This window comes from Styela clava, chromosome 3 (genome assembly GCF_964204865.1).
Source record: "Styela clava chromosome 3, kaStyClav1.hap1.2, whole genome shotgun sequence".
Classification (NCBI taxonomy): Eukaryota; Metazoa; Chordata; class Ascidiacea; order Stolidobranchia; family Styelidae; genus Styela; species Styela clava.
In genome coordinates this window covers 16,601,999-16,621,211 of record NC_135252.1, presented here as the reverse complement: position 1 = coordinate 16,621,211, position 19,213 = coordinate 16,601,999, and the positions used below count along the sequence as shown (strand labels likewise).

Here is a 19,213-nt window from a genome sequence, read left to right as displayed (position 1 = left end):
GGCACTGGAATGCGGGGTATTGTATAGTCGAAGGCCAAAGAGAATCCACGAGTTTATTACACGAACACAAGTCCATTAATTTGAATTTGTATAACACTTTGTCTATACAATTATCATCCATCGTCGATGCCGCCGACAAGATTAAAATAATTTATAGAATATTTAAAGAAATGTAATAAAGTAACAAAGTCAATACCTGAATGCCATTACAAGGAAAAGTGCAATAACTAGTCCTTGTGTCAGTTTTTGGTTCAAGCAGCCGATTCCACCGTTATCAGGGGTAGCTTCATCCTGTCGATATAAAAGCAAACATCAATTTGAGCAATCAAAATTTAATAAACTAGTATCTTTATGTAATTGAATGAATATGTACCGAGCACTAGTAAGCAGTAAGTACTACAGAAAAATTCTGCGCTACTGGACGTCTCTACAGGACTGCTGTTTCATTTCCTGTATATATTCGCTTATATTTATCCAACTTACCCTCCGACTGTGTCGATCTCTTCGATTGTCACTGCCTTCTCTTGATGGTCTATTTTTACTTTTTGTTTTAGAAACCGGATTCTTATTGTTTGCGTTATGATTTTTGTCTTTTGAAAACCTTGTGCTTCCAGCTCGGCTTACTGAAGGAGTTCCAGTTGACGTTGAAAGACTGCTTATACCGCTGTAAAAAGTTAAATGTCGATTTACCGAAATGCGAAACACTGTATCGTCATGCAACTCAACACTAAGCAATGGATATCTATGCGGTCTCAATTAACATAAAATGTCCGATACTTTTAGACTGAGTTTCTAACAGGTATTTGAAAAATCATATCCCAGTATTACAGCCTCCTTGTTTGGTTGCATCGAAGAACAGTAACATACAAACTGTATTTTTAATTCCGAATAAAGAATTTCGAATTTTAGGATAAAAACAAACAATACAAATTTTGATAAGTTTATTTTACCTAAACATGCTACTCGCTGTTGATCTTATGCTGTCATATTTTTTCAGTTTAGCAAGTTTTTTATTCCACCGCTCCAGTTGGTCAATTCTTGATTCAAAATTTCCGGTTAATTTACAAAGTTCTTTGACAGCACCGACATTTTCCATGTATAACCGATCCTGAATAAAATAAAAATATTATCAAGTTTCCTCGTTGTGATGCGACTATACATTGAATAAATATATTCAGTTGGAAACATTACCTTGTCAACAACGAGAAAGTTGGGTATTGTGTCTCCATTTTGTAGTTCGACATCTCCTGTCTCCTTCACGGCATCGGGTAAAACTTGTTGAAATTCTTGCGCTAAAACGCCTGTAGATACCAAAAAGTTTTTGAATATAATAACACAACACAGCCCTTAGGCCCTTAGTCGTCCGTGAACTAAAACAAGACCTGAGGATATTCATATTCAGTAATAAAAACATATTGAGCTAAAAAATATGGACAAAGCCGATTGAGTAGTCTCATAGACTTCTAAAAAAAAAATACGTCTTTTTACCTGTGCTCACTGCAGTCGGGTCAATTCCTGCATATTGTGCATACTCTGGTGAATATTTATATCTTACGATCCTGACATTTTGAACTGTTCGAAGCTGATCTTTTGTATCAACCTGAAATGTAGGTAATGAATCAAATTAAAAGAAGTTTCAACAGGTAATGGTTGAATCATGTTTGAGCAAGAGTCAATACATCTGAAACGAGTTGACTATTCCTATACCAGACATATACTGGTAACCGTGCGAGAGAAGTGATTTTTCATAGCATTTAGTTGTGTTATTGGGTTTCTGAAAATCTTATCTTATAGAATAATTATATTCATCGTTCGGGTAGTAATCAAGACGTTGGGTGTGGCAATAAACCCACCTCTTGAATATCTTCTTTTGCTCGGAGATCAGATGGTTGCATTAGGCGTCCTGTAATTTTTATGTTTCCATGTACAACTAAAGACTCGTCAGGTTTGTCATAGTTGATGCCAACTCGTCCCTGAAAAATTAGAATTAGTGAGTGGACTTAATGTTCGATTTTGTGATCCGCTAGATGGCACTAGAAAATTGGAATTCAGATGTACTTTACTTTATCATGGACAGCTAAGTCATCACTAGAAATATATAATATCCTTCAATTGAAAATAAATATAAGGAAACAAATGATCTCTTCCTTTTTAAAATTTAAACCCGCTAGCAAACTCTGTTTGTCAAATAAAACCACGATTTCGCACGCAGACATTAGTACCGTGTAAGTTGCACCGCTTGAGGAAAATTCGCTGATATACTAAAAACAATCTAAATTGATTCCCATCGCGTATGAATATTTCATTTGTGTGGTATTAATTATGGCGCAGAGAACGGACGTCTCCTGACGTTGTTTTGGTCTAAGATATTCATCTCTGGTATAATCTGATAAGTATTGGAGTTTCGGAGGTCATATGAATGCATTGTTCGCGTTTTCAAACGGTTATAATCAAACTTGATCAAAGATGATGTAAGTATTGTCAGTTATTTTAACAAAAAACAAACGAATTCTTGTTCTCTGTGTGGTTTCTCATCGCAAATATATGATTGTCGTGTCACATCATATTGATGTGTGTAACAATCAAATATAGATTAAGATACCGACAAACCCACACAGAGTACACAATACATTCAATACTTTATACTTATTCAATTAATAATGCATATCTTGGTTGCAGCAGTTTTCAAGTTCTTATTAGCAAAACATATCAAGTTATTCATTTATTTTTATGTATATTATAACTTGAAGGAGGCTCGTATCAGCCTAACTATGTTTGTTTTATCATACGTGTAAGCATTAATAGGACATGGGTTGAATCTACTATGTATAAGCATCTAAAAGCGCGATTACTAGGAATCCATAATTGATTCAATAACTGTTCTATATATTGTGTTTAAAGTAGGATAACAATAATAATTCGATATTCAATATTATTATATATATTGTTATAGTGTCGTCACCGGATATTATTCTTGCGTGATGGCTTAAAATTATTTAATGTTGAGTAAAGTACGACACGATAAGCGAAGCTTTGGAAATTTATTTTCATTATAAATGAATTCTCACTCACGAAGGTCACATTAACTCATCGAGAAAAGTCCATTTTAAGGATACAAGACATCTTTTGCCGAATCGACAAAAAATCTTCAAACGGATGTGGAGGCATTAACCATGATCCATCGTTTAAAATTAAGCGTATGACGCGCATGGATAGATCACTATCTCAAAGATTCGTCGAAAGTAATTTGCCCGGAAGGGAATTTTGTTCTAGACGATGACAATAAATTATAGACATGCTATCTTCAGGAATGATATGAAATTTTAGCAGAAAATTGGTATCTCATAGAAATAAATATGCTTTGGAGCAAAAAAAAACAAATTTTCGTCGGGTTTTTCTATACTATGTCTGAAAGAATTTATACAGGAGAGTATTACTGTTTTTGTTGATGTGCAATGCAACCTATATGTAAGCGAGGGAGTCTTTCAAAACATTTCTTTGCGTTTTACTTACATTATGGAAGATGGCGTCTGGAACTTGTGCTCTTTGCCATTGCACGTCGTCGCTGTCGAATTGTCCAGGATTGGAAGCACGTACTATTATTTTTTCTGTGTTTGCGGCGCTGACCATGAACACCTTACCATCTGCTTGCGCTTGGAGTGCAACAACGCACATGAAATACCTTATAATTAATGTAAAAGAGTCTGGTGAGATACGATGAATAAATTGACATTTCACAACACACAACCCTGAAGAATCAAACGTGCTTCTTTTGTCTGAAATCTCCATAAACATTGAAACATACCTTTGATCTGGATTTGGTCTGCCTTTCTTTCTCATGTTATTAGATGTAGTTTCGCTAAAATGCAATCTTCCCACTGTTACTTTCGTTACTTGGTCTCCTGGAAGATCGACCCTTGAAATACAAAAACGACACTCAAATTTTTTTTATCCATGAATACAAAAAGAAGGTTGTGCATCATTATATACTAAAATAATGTTCCCCGATCAAAAATGCTGTGTAACTACTTACTTCACAGGATGAAAAGATTTTTTACTTCTGTCTGACTGTGATTGTTCTATATTGATTGTCTGACTCGGACTTTCATACTGGAATCAAAAATAGATAAATTGAAAACTGTAGTTCGAATATATTCTATTTATTCAATAATAGAAACAAATTATCTTACTTTTATTCCATAAAGATTAAGATAAAATGCTTCGATCTTTTTCAGTCCATTTTCTGATTTTATGAACGCTGGTTGTCCAACTACTCCAATGTGTACAGTAACTTGAAAATGATTTTTCTTTTGACATACGAATGTGTCATCTGGGACGGCAAAATTGAATCCTTTGTCGGCATCCACACGGTACGAAACAGTTGGTCTAAAATAGGGATCAGAATTATTTCACAATAATGAATGATATTGCAAAATTTCATTTTATTCGTGACACAGTAGCTATAGTGACATGTGATGCTATAAACACATCTATAAAAAAGCCGCATTCATATGCATACAGTGAACATAACAATAAAAAATTTTATGAATTTCGTTTGCAAATATGAACTTTGATGGGGACAGATATTTGTGAGTATATAATTTTAGTGCAACCACTCTTATGCACAGAAGAAGAACCTTTTTACCTCATGTATTTTTAGTATCGAACTATTGCAAGATTTTGCTTTTTGTTGTGACAACCCTTTGTTGAACCGACTATTTACAAAACGCATTTGCAAAACGTTTAGACTTTTGCGAGAATAAACAAATAGTCATTTTTCGAAAGGAAATTCCCGCACGGTCTAATTTGTTTACAGGGTCATTTTTGCTGAAAACCATGTCCACATGATTTTTGTTGTATTTTCTTGATTACCAGTGTGAATTATTCCAAAGTTTACAAATTTATTTAGAAGGCCCTTTGATAAAATATCAAATGGAGTGGCTTGCATGAACTTGAGTTAGATTGTAATCATAATCCCACGTAAAAGCTGTTTTAATCTTGGGATAGATCAAATATGTGTTGACATGTTTAATTTTTTTCGGCTTAAAAGTCGAACAATATAATATCTCACAACCATAAAGAGTCGTGAGAGAATAACAAACTTAAATCGGAACATGGTACGATGTGGCACTGGATATGTGGCGAGTTATTTTAGATACATTCGTTACATAGATTAAGAGGATAATGTCAAGTTTAAAAGTTCACATGTCGAGCTTATAAGCGACAATTTTAATAATATTTCACAAAGTACACTATTTCTACCGGTATTTCGATGTATATTGTGAAATATACTTATAACAAACTGCTGAAATTGTGTCATTAAATACATTATACATTTATTGATTGACTCACAAATCTTTTCCATTAGCGTCGACTAAGTTGCACCAATTTTCCCTCTGGTGGGGTGACCATTTTATGACCTGGTAGGATCCATTATCCAAATAATGGGTGGAGGATGACGTTGGTTGTGTCGTCACTGCTGGCGGCTGGTGATTAATTACGTCGCTATGTGGGAGTATAGAGTTCATCAATGTTGGATTTGGCATTTGTGATAATCCATTATTATTTAGGGTTATGGAGCCACCGATGATTCCTCTTTGAACTGTACTTGGGTGTCTGGATAAGGTATCACCCATGTCATAAGCATTGTTGTAGTAACCACGAGCGTCACATCCTGTTGGTGACGTCAGACCTGGGTAAGTATTATATGAGAAAACGATTTAATACGATATTATTTTAAAGTGAGTTCAGCGAATTGTTGGTATTACCTGATAGTTTCAATTGAATCCACACTAATGTTTAAAAAGGTAAAAAAAAATTAAGGATTTGAAAATAGGACACGACACGAATGAATAAGAGTAGAAAACATCGCTTCAATCCGTAATCATCATTTGACAATGGTAATAACTCGTGACAATCCCGTTTTTATTTCTTTTCTTATTTTCAATAGGTATACCTGGCTCTTGTTTAATTGGTTGTCCGATCATTTGTTGATATTGATGATTCAATATGGTTGCGTTTAATTGTTCAGGAACTGCACCTTGTGGAGACTCCGAGTGTTTTCGTTTCTTTGTGGTCGGCCCGTTTCTAAAAATAGAAGAATGAAATCTTGATTCATCTACAAATAACACAAATAAGTTTGATTACGAGGTGATCTGGGTGGATGATGACAAACATAAATTTTGCAAACAGTAGCTTCCTATGTAAACTGTTTGATATGATTTGTTATAACGTTTAACATATACTTACAATTGTGAATTTAAAAACTGTTCCATGAGTGGATTCATATGTTGACTGGGGTGGGGTAGACCATTTGATCCAGGACTGTGAACATCATTAGCCTGTCCATTGTTTTGAATGATTCCTTGATTGGAACCAACGTAGAAATTTGTTCCCGGTGGTGTTTGTTGGTCTGAATAGTTATTGTTCATATGAAGACTCGATTGTTGTCCGTTCGCTGAAATTATAAATTAGTTTTGTTAAATATCCAATTACCGTTGATAATTAAAATTGAATTACTGGCAACACTAGGTGCTTAAACTGAGAATAATGTACCAGACTTTCAGAGCGGGACATGGAAGCTTATATTTAAATAACAAATTGTGTTTCGAAGTACAGTAAAGTCATGCACGCGACCAGATTTCCACACTTGAAGTTGCGCCTGTTTGGCGGATAATAATAAGAGCATAATTGGCATTTAGAAACGAACTTGATCAAAGAGCTTAAACCCTACGTCACAATACGCCGAACTAAATCGACGCGTGTAACTAACGCGTCTGGCGAACGAATTTTCTGTTGCCAGATTCACAAACTGTCCGGGTTTCATTACAGATCAAACTTTCAAGTTGGCAAGAATATTTAACAAAAATGTATATCAAGGTTCAGGTTTCAAATCAAATTTATACTGGAAAACTAGATTGGTTCTAACTTCGTGACACTATGTGGATGTACGAAAAGTCAATGTGATTGCTGCAGCTCCACATTTGACACGATAACCGTTAATTAGGGTGATATCAATATTGCAAATGATATAATTTATAAAGTAGCTCATGAATTTGACAAAGACTCGAAATTTGGCAGAATATATGTAGAATATAAGACATGAAAATGGTTGTGATAGTTACCTGTACTGTAATCCATGGATTGTTGGTGTAATATAAGTGGATTTGAATTCGTGGTCTGGACAGAATTGAGAGTGTCTTCAAACTCTTGGACCTGTTGTTGCTGTTGTATTTGACTTTCAACCGGAGAATATTGTTGCTGCTGGTTCACGTTGTGCAAATATGGGCTACCTGAAGTTTGGGAGCTTCCGCCGCTTTGGTGACTGCAGGTACTTTCACCTGATGGACTGCTACCGCCTGGTAAGTTGTGCAAGTGATTGTGTTGTTGGTGTTGAGCGAGACGGTCACGCTGTAACTGATGATCTGGGCCAATGCCGTTTGTGTACCGGTTAGGATCAATGTATTCTGCGAAAAACAGTCGAGAATGGAGCTGTATGTTTTGGTTTTGTAAATTAGTTTACACAAATAGGTTACAAACCTCTGTTTTCTTGTGGTGATGAACACGGTTCAGATCCAGAATCTGGAGGGGATTCCGGAAGGCACCTGCTGATGAAAACAGTTTATTTTCAGAAGAAATTTGATGTGTTCCAACTAAAGTGACGGAAAAAACTTTTGATGATATTTACCTTCTGTGTTTATATTGCAGATACGATTGATCTTGTGGCGATAGTGCGTATTTCTTATTTTGCTGCAGCTGATTTGATTGTCGATATTCTCCGTTTGTCTGATAGTTTTCAATCAAAAGAGCGTTTTTGTGGGAATAATTTTGATACGAACCGTCGGAACTGTATCCGTTTTGATGACTAGGTGAAGTTTCTGAAAATTGGAAGAATTGAGTTCTTACTGTCCACTGTTCAGAACTTCGAAATAGATTATTCGGTATGTAATTTTCTAAAATAAAAATGTTATCTCTAAAATAAAAAAATAAAATGGTGATTCCTCCACTAGATGAAGGAGCCATAAACTAACCTCTGTTCACACTCCCTAATGAAAACTGCTCTTCGTGTCCTCCGTGCAGTTGATGTATGACGTCTGAAACGTTGTGAGGTGGCGAAGAGTCAAGATGCGAGGATTGTAGTTCGATAGGTCTGAAAAGTAAGTGTTTAAAATATCAGTGATAGAATAAAGTATCTTTGAAATATGTAAAGTAGGCCTTGTTTATTACACATTCATATACACTTGTTTTCATTTCAAAGTGATCATTTGTTTACTACTCAGATTATGTTTGCTTGTGTGTTTTATGAAAAAATTGTAACGCGCTGACATAAAAAAACGTGTTGGATTTTAAAACACTAGGTGGACGTCGATAATTACCAGTCTACTTTATTGTACACGCCATTGAAACCGCAGAACACGCGATTCCAAGCTGGGTAGAAGTGCTTTATCGGCCGCATTATATGTGAAAGTTGGAAATTAATAAAACTGCGAGAGTCTTATATGAATCAAGTCACAAAAATGTTCAAATAAAATGCTGCATTTAATTTATAATCCTACACTACATTTTTCTTAATATTAAACATATAAATTCATGTTAAAGCACTTTCAATGATTATATTGGGTTATCAGATGTATATTCAGATAAAATATGTCGAAACCAAGCAATAGGACTTACAAGTCGCTTTCTCCTCTTGACATAAGATCAGCTAAATCTGCTAAGTTCAGATCTGTGTCCAATGGGAGGCTATCCCCATCTGAAAAGCAAGATCATGTTTATAACACGGGTGAATACTAACTATATAACGTTTCAACAGCCTGAATGTATGTTGCACCCATTGTAAGAAGTTTTAACTGAAAAATGCAAATTTTCGGAGGAAGAAAATATTTTAATATTTGCTTTGCTGCGAGTCATGACGCTGCACATAAATCAAAATAGATTGCGTATATTGTAAACGACGTTGCTGCTATTGGGTATGACGTCTGAAGAACAGCATTAATTAAAATATGTATGATCATAATTAATTAGTAACCAATCATCGAAATACAATCATTTGTACTAGAGCTGCCAAAGCGTTGTCTTTCTATAAGATTCTTAGTTTTCACAAACCTATTAGACTTTGGGATGTAGTCTAATCAATCATGATTTACTATCAGCCATGCTTGGATGGGAAAACAAACAGAAAATTGGAAGATGCAAGGTAACCAAATAACATGACGTGCACAAATATTTGACATTTCAGGCTGTTGTTTGTTCTCCGTCAATTTCTTGTTGCACAAGACAGCTATGGCGAGATAAATCTGCCGCAAACTTAATAAAACGTGCGAAACGAAGTTAATATTTACATATTTTATCGCCATACATGCGCACCTGATTATTGTCATTTGCCATTTTCAGCTACTTCGGTAGTTAGAATCAAATAACGTGAAAGATATTGTCGCGAATGAGATATTTGTCGCAAAATATTATTCGGAACATTGGGGTAACATCAAAACAAGCATTTAATCAAATAAAAACAAACAAACTATGGTTTGCATTCATATCGTATAAAATTTACGAGGTAATTACATTTGCTAATTAGGCATTTTTGAGCGAGTGAAGAAAAACAAATTTGTTGAATAATACATATAGAATATACATGTTTCAATGATGACTCATCGCTGTTTTTATTGTTAATTATTATTTCAATGATTCTCGATTAAGTCGTTTGGCAACAACAACTTTCAAAACTTGTTTAGACATGCCCGTTGCGAAATCTACATTCTTTGGTTGTTCAATGTATGGGAACGTTTAGGTCGAATATTCGCCGATGTAATCTTCCTGATAAGGGACCGAGGGAATTTTCACGCGAGCTAACAACACTCTTCTCGCCCCACTTGACCAAAGTTTGATGAAGTGAAGAATAACATGCTTAATTGTCTTTTATCTGTTTACTTATGTCGATAATAACTGCATGGAATAAGCATCAGTTGCCAATTAACTAAACAGAACTACTTGGGCGCACTACGCATAATCACGCCATGTCAATATTTAAAATGCTGATGATATATCGCAAGATTGCAACCGCGGGTTCATACGTAGGTGAATATGTTCTTGCCAATAAATTGATATCCCATAATTTCACGGCAACTGACACGACTTAAAAGAGTTCTTGGCAGTTCACGGCATCGTATTTCAGACTACGTTACTGTACATTACTGTGTTATGAATATTTTGTTTGGAAAAAAAAAATAGAATTTTTTCAGTATATGATCTCCCTCGCAACATTTTCGTTCGGTGGAGGTCTTATTCAAGCCATAATTGAAACGTTAGAAAATCACTTGTTAGATTTTTCCAGAAAGTGGAACTATGTTTTTTATGACAGTTGTACTCGGCACGGTATTCGATCAAAGATGTGTTTAAAAATACATATCGGCACGGATTATATGTCTGTCAAATACAGCTATCAAAACGGATATAACAATATTTTCTTTTTTTGGCAATACACTCATCGTCATTTTATCGGAAGTACAAACACGGGGTGTACACAACCTATCATTTGCACATGACGATGTGACGCATGCAAGTCGAAGCATGTCTTCCGCATCGCTTTTGTAGTCCCGCGCACACAAGGCATTGATAAAATATGAACCTTGACTGCCTAAGTTTGATTACCTTTACTAAACAATGAAGAACATTAAACAATGACATGGACTACTCTTTAATAGGGATATTAAACACTAGCTTACATATCTTTAAGTTTGGCTGTTGGGGTGCAGCGCAAATATGTTATATAAAAATAAATACCATTATGTGTAATCTTATACTTCCGCGACACAATAGCTGAAAATCATTTGTTACATAATTTGAAATGTTACTACATGGTTATAAAATTACGTAAAATGAATTCGCGCTGTAACGTTATTTGCAAAATATTATGAAATTGTCGTCTTTGTTTGAGTTAAATAGAGCACTGTTCTGGAAATTTTGCTCTAAAAAGGTTAGGGGTCATCATTGCGACCATGGGATGACCGGATTCTCACAAATTCGACGTAGTGTCCTCACTTTTTTACCATCTGGATGGACCTTTTATTGTATATTGAAACAAATGTACAGCACTTTAGTTGGTTGGGGTACTGAAATAAATAGAAGAACATGAACCAAATATTTTTTTCATCAATTTTCAATAAATGAATATTTCCAAATACAAAAGCCCAATAAAAAGTCTGTAGGAAAAATGTAGATATTTAATTCTGAAATTTAGTTTCATAAAGATCTGATAAGATGATTGTTTGTCAACCCCATATCACAAACACATGCATACAAATATGTAATTCATCTAACGAAGTTTACTTTCTATTGGTCTAAATTTGAAGCCCTTCATGTTTGTAACAAGTAATCAAATTTTCTTTTACTTGGTAGCGTTGAGTTCTTCTTAGAGATTTCGCCGCCATCGAGTTACGGAAACAGACAAACGTGATCACCAGCGGATATTTTTAGAGCGCAATACTTGTTCACTGAATCTTTATTTAGTATTCCCACATGTATGTGTGTCTATTGTCTTGAGTCTTCTTCGAAACGGAATTATTAATCATCTCGTAAAAAATTAACAGCTTATTTATTTTTCGGTAATGTGGAATATAAATATATATGTCATTATGTAAATAATGAGCAAAAAATATCAGCGCATCGAAGTCTAATATTCCGAAAAACGCTGGGATTGGAATGCAAATCAATTCAAGAGAAGAATTTTATGGAAATTATTGAAAGGGGAAGTGGCAATACCCATTTAAAAGTAATTTTAGGGTTACGCCCTAATAATGATAACTGAATACAAAAGCCATCGATGTTGCAATTCCGATTTTAACGTAATTTTGTGGATGTTCGAAACTCTTAGTTCTAATTATCTAATTTGGCGAGGAAGCTCATGAATTCTTACACGAGGAAAGTGACAATTAGATTCCAAAGAACGCGTGTCGCCCATCAGAATTATAACGTTTGGTTGTGACTCATAAGAGTTCTTGACCATAAAAGATAATAAAAGAGAAATTACTAAGAAATAACAAGTGGATAATTTATGTATTTCAACACTTCTGCGATGTAACCCAACAACACAATGAATGTTTCTCAGTTTATACATTTTTGTGCGACGAATTGACTCCCTCATACAGGCCAGAATGAAGTTCGCCGTCGCACCTCTGATGACCCTGATCGAATCTTTTGGGGGATGTTCATGTAAGTGTTAGATTGTTTGTAGCAGGAGGCTTCGTGCAGTGTTCTATGGCAGGAACACTGGGAGTTGCTTTGCAGCTTGCGGCAACACTTACGACCCTGCATATGTACGAACATGAGTTCCATTGCGGACCCGGATGAGACGTCGCGGTCTTGGGATAACGCCGTATTATTAATAGATTTGTTCTTGCCCCCGATGAACAGATTTTATCCAAAAAATGATTTTTTCAAACAAAAAAAATACTGAGATTGATCAAACTTTGCGTTAATTACATTGATTGCTCCAAAATTACGCCCTCTTCCATGCGAAATTATTTCAGCCCATTTTTAGTAAATTTTTGAATAATTTAATTAAATTCAAAGAAAAAAATCGAATGTCGAAGTTAAGTAACTCACCAGGTATGATGAAATGTTCTACGAATATATTTTCCGTCAGATTGTAGGGCACGGCCTTACTGTCACAATCTAATTCCATTGGTTCCACTCCTGACTAAGAATAAATTTCCTGCTTTCTCTAACCAACTTTAAAGATAGCGCATATGGCGAACGAACTACGCTAAATTCCGGCTCTTTTCAAAAACGTATAAAAACACGAGTTTTGAATTTGAAATCTTTGAAAAAATAATTCATTTACTTTAAAAAAATTAAAATTTTTTAAATAATTTTAAAAATATTAAATATAACTTTCAGTGGTGCCGAATCTAAAATTGGCTGTTGGAAGTGCACATCTGTTTTTCCTGAAGTCATGTCTCAAACTGATTTTACGCGGCATAGTCATAAAACCTATTGCATGCACGCAGAAGTTAATAATTCTGTAATACCTTTGTCGAATAGTTTTACGACGAGACCCTACTATTTCGTGTCACCTGGGACCCAACAATGTGTATGTGTGGTTTTAATGAATCACACGTGGTAAAATCGGCAACTTTTTGACGTTTATCGAAATGTTTGCAAGTTAATGATTGCCGATAATAAATAATATGCAGGCATTCAAAGAAGCTGAAGCTGCTGTTTTCGGATCGTCCAATCAACAAGCGCGTTAAAGTGACCCTCGACCCCGTCGTCCTCGTTTCATGCGTATGAATGTTAGCTTAGCAAAGAACGATACGTGCATGATAAACAAACTAAAAGCAGCATTCTGTTTGCAGCAAAAGCGTATATCGAGCTTTGTACTAGCGAGTAAGGATAAAAGAATCGCCGGTTTATACTGTGTCACTTCCAGTTGAATTATTTCAGTTAAGTTTCGATTATTTTATAACATACACGAAATTTGTAAACTAGAGTTTTAAAATATTGTTCAACATGGCTTCAGCCTTGACCATTATCTGGCGATAATGTATCACGCTTTGGAAGCGTGGTTTATATCTCAATGGTACTCAGGAAAGGAAATTCTGGATTTGTGTGTCTCTGTTGATGGAATCCAAACGAGGATTGATATAAATTACAAGCAAATTTACACAATATAAGTCCAAATTGGCTAATAACCAATATAATATATCGGCACATATATCATCCTTTTTATTAATTCCCACATCATAGTTGTACTGAAATTTTCTGTCGGAAATTTACGACGTATTGACTCATCGGCACGATTGGCAGCAGAAATAATGGCAAAGTGACGCAAACAAACAACGCGATCACACGTTACTTGCACCGGGTAACGCTCGTAAAAATTTTACGATCTAATTCTAATGCATGTCGATGAATTCGGTGAGATAAACAGAGGTGGAACAAAGCTTTACTGAGTTCATGCCTGATTTTTCCCGGATCAGAATCGGGTGTACCTCAACATGAAACTAGACACATCAAATCGCAGGATGATAAATTACATTGCACATTGTTTGAAAGACTATTGCTTCGCCACCAACCACAATTTATAGGTTTGACTTCATTTATAAATCACCCAGTTAAATTAACAGGAATATATCATGCATTTTTGCGCCTGAGGAGGCTATGGGAAGACGGAAGCCTTTCGAACCGTAAATGCGTTTGCTAAAAATTTGACGAGTAAGAATGGGCTGTTCAGTGATCCAGATATTTCACTTCGAAAGAATAGTTTGCTATCGCTAAATTCTACGTACTACTCGATGCAAATCTCATTAAACATCAGGCACATTTCCTTACAGTTTCAAAGCTGCACAAAATGTATATAAAATGTGAAAATATTTATTGGGCGAATGAACAAAAGTTCGTTGACTTTTCCAACTTATTTATTACAATCACATTGACGATTTCGATTCATTTATTATGTACTTAGTTTTCTTTGTTAAATTTCAGACAATGTCAACTGTGTGGAGAAATGAAATTGAATGTGGTGAATCGTAAAACATTTTCTCGACTATCGAGGGTCGGGCTGCAAGTTTTATGGGGCGCGTTTGTTTAAATCATATGCGAAATTGACGCAAATTCTTACACATAAGACCATAAAGTAGGAGTATCCTTGGACAAAACCTGTCGTGACGTGCAATGAGATAATGAGTTTTTTTGTAGAACAAACTGTTTATCCCAATTCCTATGGGTTTGCCCTGATCAATACAAATGTGTATATTCAAGGATGGAGTGGCAAGAGTATATGTTGACCTTTATGATAATTCTAAAAGTTTTGCAAACTTCATAAACTTGGGGAGATATTTTGATATAGATTACAAAGCACAAAACATGTTTTCATTAAATATATCAAACAATGACTTTTGGGTTTGGCAATTCTTTCTAAGGGTTGGTGCAGTGACAAAATAAACAGCAGTAAATTTGCCAATGCATATCAGTTTTATAGAGCAATAAATTGATGTTATTGTCGCGTATATGGCACGAACAAGACTGTAAATCCCTTGAAGTAAACTGATGAAATTAGGGAATGCTCTTTGATCTTTTACTACTTGGCATATTTTCAATACTCTCATTTATTTAGATTTTCGCAAAATAAAATAGAATTCTTATCATTCTTTGATATCTTATTTCGCTTTTATCTTGGCGCCGTCCTTGCGGTTTAATGCAAAAATATGATAATCCATGCATATGCAAAGCGTGGGATAATGAAAGATATAAAATAGTTTAAATTCTTACTAAATTTCCAACTCGGACTAACGCTTTGATGTTAATGGGTAGTAAATCACAATATAGATATTAATACTTGCTTTTAGTATACAAATATATACATTTAATATTAAATATCATTGTGTTCAATGGCTTTTTCCACCTACATGTTTGTTCTAAATGGACCCATCCTGTTCATATTGAATCCCTGCTATAGTAAGAAGTAAAATTGTCAAACGACATGCGATTTTCAAGTTTAAACGAAAAAAAAATCTGGACAACAAGACATTCAAAATGAATCGATTCAACAGAAATTTGTAAGATAATTTTACAGTTCCAATTTTAACAACATTTTTATCGTTGACTAACCGACAAATTAGAGTTAGAACAATAAGATCTAGTAATTATCGTGTGTTTTCTTGACCGTTAATTTGTAGTTACGTCGAAGTTATGACCGTTGTCTGCACGCTAAAAAATTAATTACCATTTTCACAAAAAATGCTTCGGTTAGGTAAAGGTCATGTTTTAAACTCAGCCTTTTGTCAAACTGATAGAATGTTCATTTTTTGTTGTTGTTCATTTTTATGTAGTCTATTGAATTACTGTTTATTCAGAGAATTCCATTTTTAATTGATAATTTTTGAAATAATTACTTGACATTTCGAATTTTTGTTTTCAAACCCAAATGTGACTAGTAAAAAGTTTTGATGCATAAATATTTAAAATCACAATTTTCTACTCCATCATTTAGAAAAGATAAAAATTCTCTTATTTATAATATTAATGTTTTTTCAACCAGACAAAATTGCAGTGATACTCCAAAAATGGTGGTGTTTAAATTCGTGTGCTGTCTGTCTACATTATGCTATCTGGACTTTATATTTTGTTATCTACGATAATACACTGAATGACAAATATCTTTATTCAATTCGGCTTTGGCTGATGTCTGATGAAGAAGTAAGAATCGATGTTACAATAATACAAGCAAATTAGGATGTACGTGAGCATTACACAATGATGTAGAATTTTTCCTAATGAGAAGTACACGAATGCGGTTAGTGATTATAGGATTTTACATTTATAGAAATGTAATTATATATATCCTCGCTTACAAGAAGTCAAATTCCGCCACGCATGTATGTATAAGCTCATTGTTCTTATACTGACGCTTCAATAAGTTATTTTGTACACGAGACATGGTGACGGCTTATAGTAATATTTTCATTTGCAATTTTGTGATGTAATTTGTCGTCGAAAAAACGCAGCAAATATAAATAAATAAGTATATTATATGCTTCGTTCTGTTTAATCGGGGAGCAGGATAGGGATAAATATTGATTATATCGAGTTCGTTCTTTATTTAAAATAGATCAAACAAACGTTTCGTTCACTCCATTATATATAATGCGTAATTATTCCCAACGCTTTTTATTTCACTCTAATACTATGTCATCCAACCGTCTTTGTGCTCGCGGAAATCAGAGAAAAAGGGCATTGTATATTTTCATTTTCTTAGACGCACCAAATAATTTTCGTGGATGTGCCACAGTTCTATTTAAGCTTCATTTTATATTCTTTCGTTACATGTCTTAATTTAATTCGTTTTAAAGTACAATTTGTTATGGCAACAAATATATGTAAAAAAACAAACATAAGTTAATTTACAAGATTTTAAATAAAAATTATCTTAGCATAAATTTGGACTCGACTCTTATCATGCGTCGCGTAAATGTGAAATTTGCCTTTTTACCACAAATAGAATTCTGCTTTAATTTATGATTTTTCCGCATAAATAATTCAATCCATATCCCAATTTAGATTTTGGACAACATAACAGCAAAAACGTACTTGGCGGTAAATAGAAATGCAATATAAAATGAACTATGAAGTCCATAAACCCTCAACGCCAATACTTACGACTGGACGAAGCGCTAAACTTCTTAATCTCAGTAGTAGTCTTGAGTAGTACTTGTTTTCCCGGCTAAACATTTTCTTAATTGAATAACAAACTCACCATCATATTCCGTTTTTACTTGATCAAACGTGGTCATTTCTGTTCCAAATGCTTTTCCATTCATAACCTCCATGATTACTGCGGCGCCGTAGCGCAACCCAAATTTTTTATTTCCGGTAAAATTGTAAACACGCAAATAATATCGATGAGTATCTTTGTGTAGCCCAATATTTCAATTCCGGAGTTTTATCAAAACAAAGTGATTCAGTATATTAGCACTCTACGTGTGAAAATAAAGAAAAAACTCAATTTTTTTTTCTGTGACTGTATAGTTGCACTTGGCGTTTTGGACCTATGCCTCTGACACCGCTCTATTTGAGATCTGGACGCTTACTACTAAATTTTACTGTAATATCATTTCTATTTATGAAATAAATAACAAGTGATTTTAATTTCGCCAGCGTCAATTTGAATTACTCTCAAAATGTTAAAAATCAGCGACTATACAGAAGAATAAAATATAAAAAATGTCACTTTTTAGAATACAGCATTATTTTCGCCACTTTATTCAACAACCTAAATATAATCCTTTACTTGTCTTGTTAATTGAAATATTTCATTCTTAACTTAATCCCTGATGCAATATTTAAAAATATATTTTCGCTAAATCAAGTTTATGTGAAGATCTACATTATGATACAACAATCTTCATGACTCTGGGCTATTTATCCGATAAATAAAATCGTATAATTTTTCTTACAATTGCGATGGATATATGTAAATCCGTAGACTTTTGACACGAACCGTAAAAACTAGATTATATTACATATAAACATTCATATACATAGCATATCCGTAGGCTATTAAATTTAATTAGTTATTCCTAAATCGCCCATAAATCAGTCAACTTTGCAATATCGACGCAGAAAACGCCCTTGAACCCAGCACAAACAAATCATTTTTTCTTAGAAAAAAACGCTATTTTCTACCAAAACAATAACGCAATAATCATTATTTTCATCAACACTTGACGTGGCAATACATTTATGAAAGCCTATGTTTGCTCAAAACATTTCAGGTACTTTGCCAATGATCTTTATTTGTTAAATTAAAGACACAAGGCGATTTAGAAATCGCGTTATGAAATCAAAAAAATATTTCAATTTTCATATAAAATTGTATTAAAAGGTAGGTAATAAAGCAAAGATATCAAAAAACATCTAATGTCCCGCAGTATTAATAAAAATTAAATTCAGGAAATTAAACTATATCAACAATGAAGTAAAAAATAATACATAAACAATACATATTTATTCGATAACGCTGTTCCCGATCGCGATAGCTTTTCAACCCAATTGGGTTTGAATTCCTATAGCCAGCTCATTGAGTTCATTTTCAACCCTGACACGCTGAATGAGCAAAAACACACTACACAATGTTTTTCAAAACCTTTTTGCATGCGCACTCAAGAATAAAGTTACTAGATCGCCTGTCATGATTGAAATCTAAGAGTTTAATGAGCCTTGTCATATTGTCATCGAAGCAATCCAAGGTAAAAAAATAATAATGGCTCAATTCAGGAAAATGACGGCGCTTTCATCGCTCCAGGCTACGACTAAGCGCGTTCATTAAATTTCTACTTATTGGCAAAAAAAGTGAAGTGTTCCTTATTGTAATTCCACACCTTTTTGGGAAAAACTTGGAGTATTGGGCCGCAAAACAAATACGAAATATAAAGCGATTCCCTATTCAACGGGGCCATGTTGCCAATTGAAACAATTCTTCATATTCAAAGCAGAATGCTAAGTTATAATTAAGTATGTTGAAAAAATCGTACTATAAACTATCCATTTCATGGAACATATTCAGAGTATGTGATTTAAACAAAACTGAGAATTTTGTTTGGTTAAAATACTCATATTTGAAAGAAAAATCTTATTGATTTCTTCATATGTAACGGTTTTCATAGATAAAAAATTTCACAACCCACTCTGTCGAGTTAACAATTATCTCGTGGTT

General features: G+C 34.2%; 1 protein-coding gene across 5 annotated transcripts in view; it reads right to left on the bottom strand.

Annotated features, from left to right (window-relative positions):
• LOC120342770 (uncharacterized) overlaps positions 1-19,213 on the bottom strand; it is a 42,567-nt gene that overhangs the window by 5,444 nt on the left and 17,910 nt on the right. For 2 of the 5 annotated variants that reach the window (XM_078110882.1, XM_039411737.2), the window contains exons 2-19: positions 8,674-8,752; positions 8,031-8,149; positions 7,688-7,877; positions 7,540-7,607; positions 7,125-7,466; positions 6,250-6,457; positions 5,957-6,087; positions 5,353-5,692; positions 4,191-4,386; positions 4,034-4,110; positions 3,806-3,916; positions 3,514-3,682; positions 1,854-1,973; positions 1,489-1,600; positions 1,192-1,301; positions 951-1,108; positions 484-664; positions 197-291 (exon numbers count right to left, since the gene is read on the bottom strand). In XM_078110882.1, the coding sequence (XP_077967008.1) occupies positions 197-291; positions 484-664; positions 951-1,108; positions 1,192-1,301; positions 1,489-1,600; positions 1,854-1,973; positions 3,514-3,682; positions 3,806-3,916; positions 4,034-4,110; positions 4,191-4,386; positions 5,353-5,692; positions 5,957-6,087; positions 6,250-6,457; positions 7,125-7,466; positions 7,540-7,607; positions 7,688-7,877; positions 8,031-8,149; positions 8,674-8,752 (2,806 nt within the window). Of the gene's footprint in view, positions 1-196; positions 292-483; positions 665-950; positions 1,109-1,191; positions 1,302-1,488; positions 1,601-1,853; positions 1,974-3,513; positions 3,683-3,805; positions 3,917-4,033; positions 4,111-4,190; positions 4,387-5,352; positions 5,693-5,956; positions 6,088-6,249; positions 6,458-7,124; positions 7,467-7,539; positions 7,608-7,687; positions 7,878-8,030; positions 8,150-8,673; positions 8,753-12,603; positions 12,759-17,254; positions 17,472-19,213 lie in introns of those variants that run through there. The other 3 variants (XM_078110884.1, XM_078110883.1, XM_078110881.1) reach the window with 3 other exon arrangements.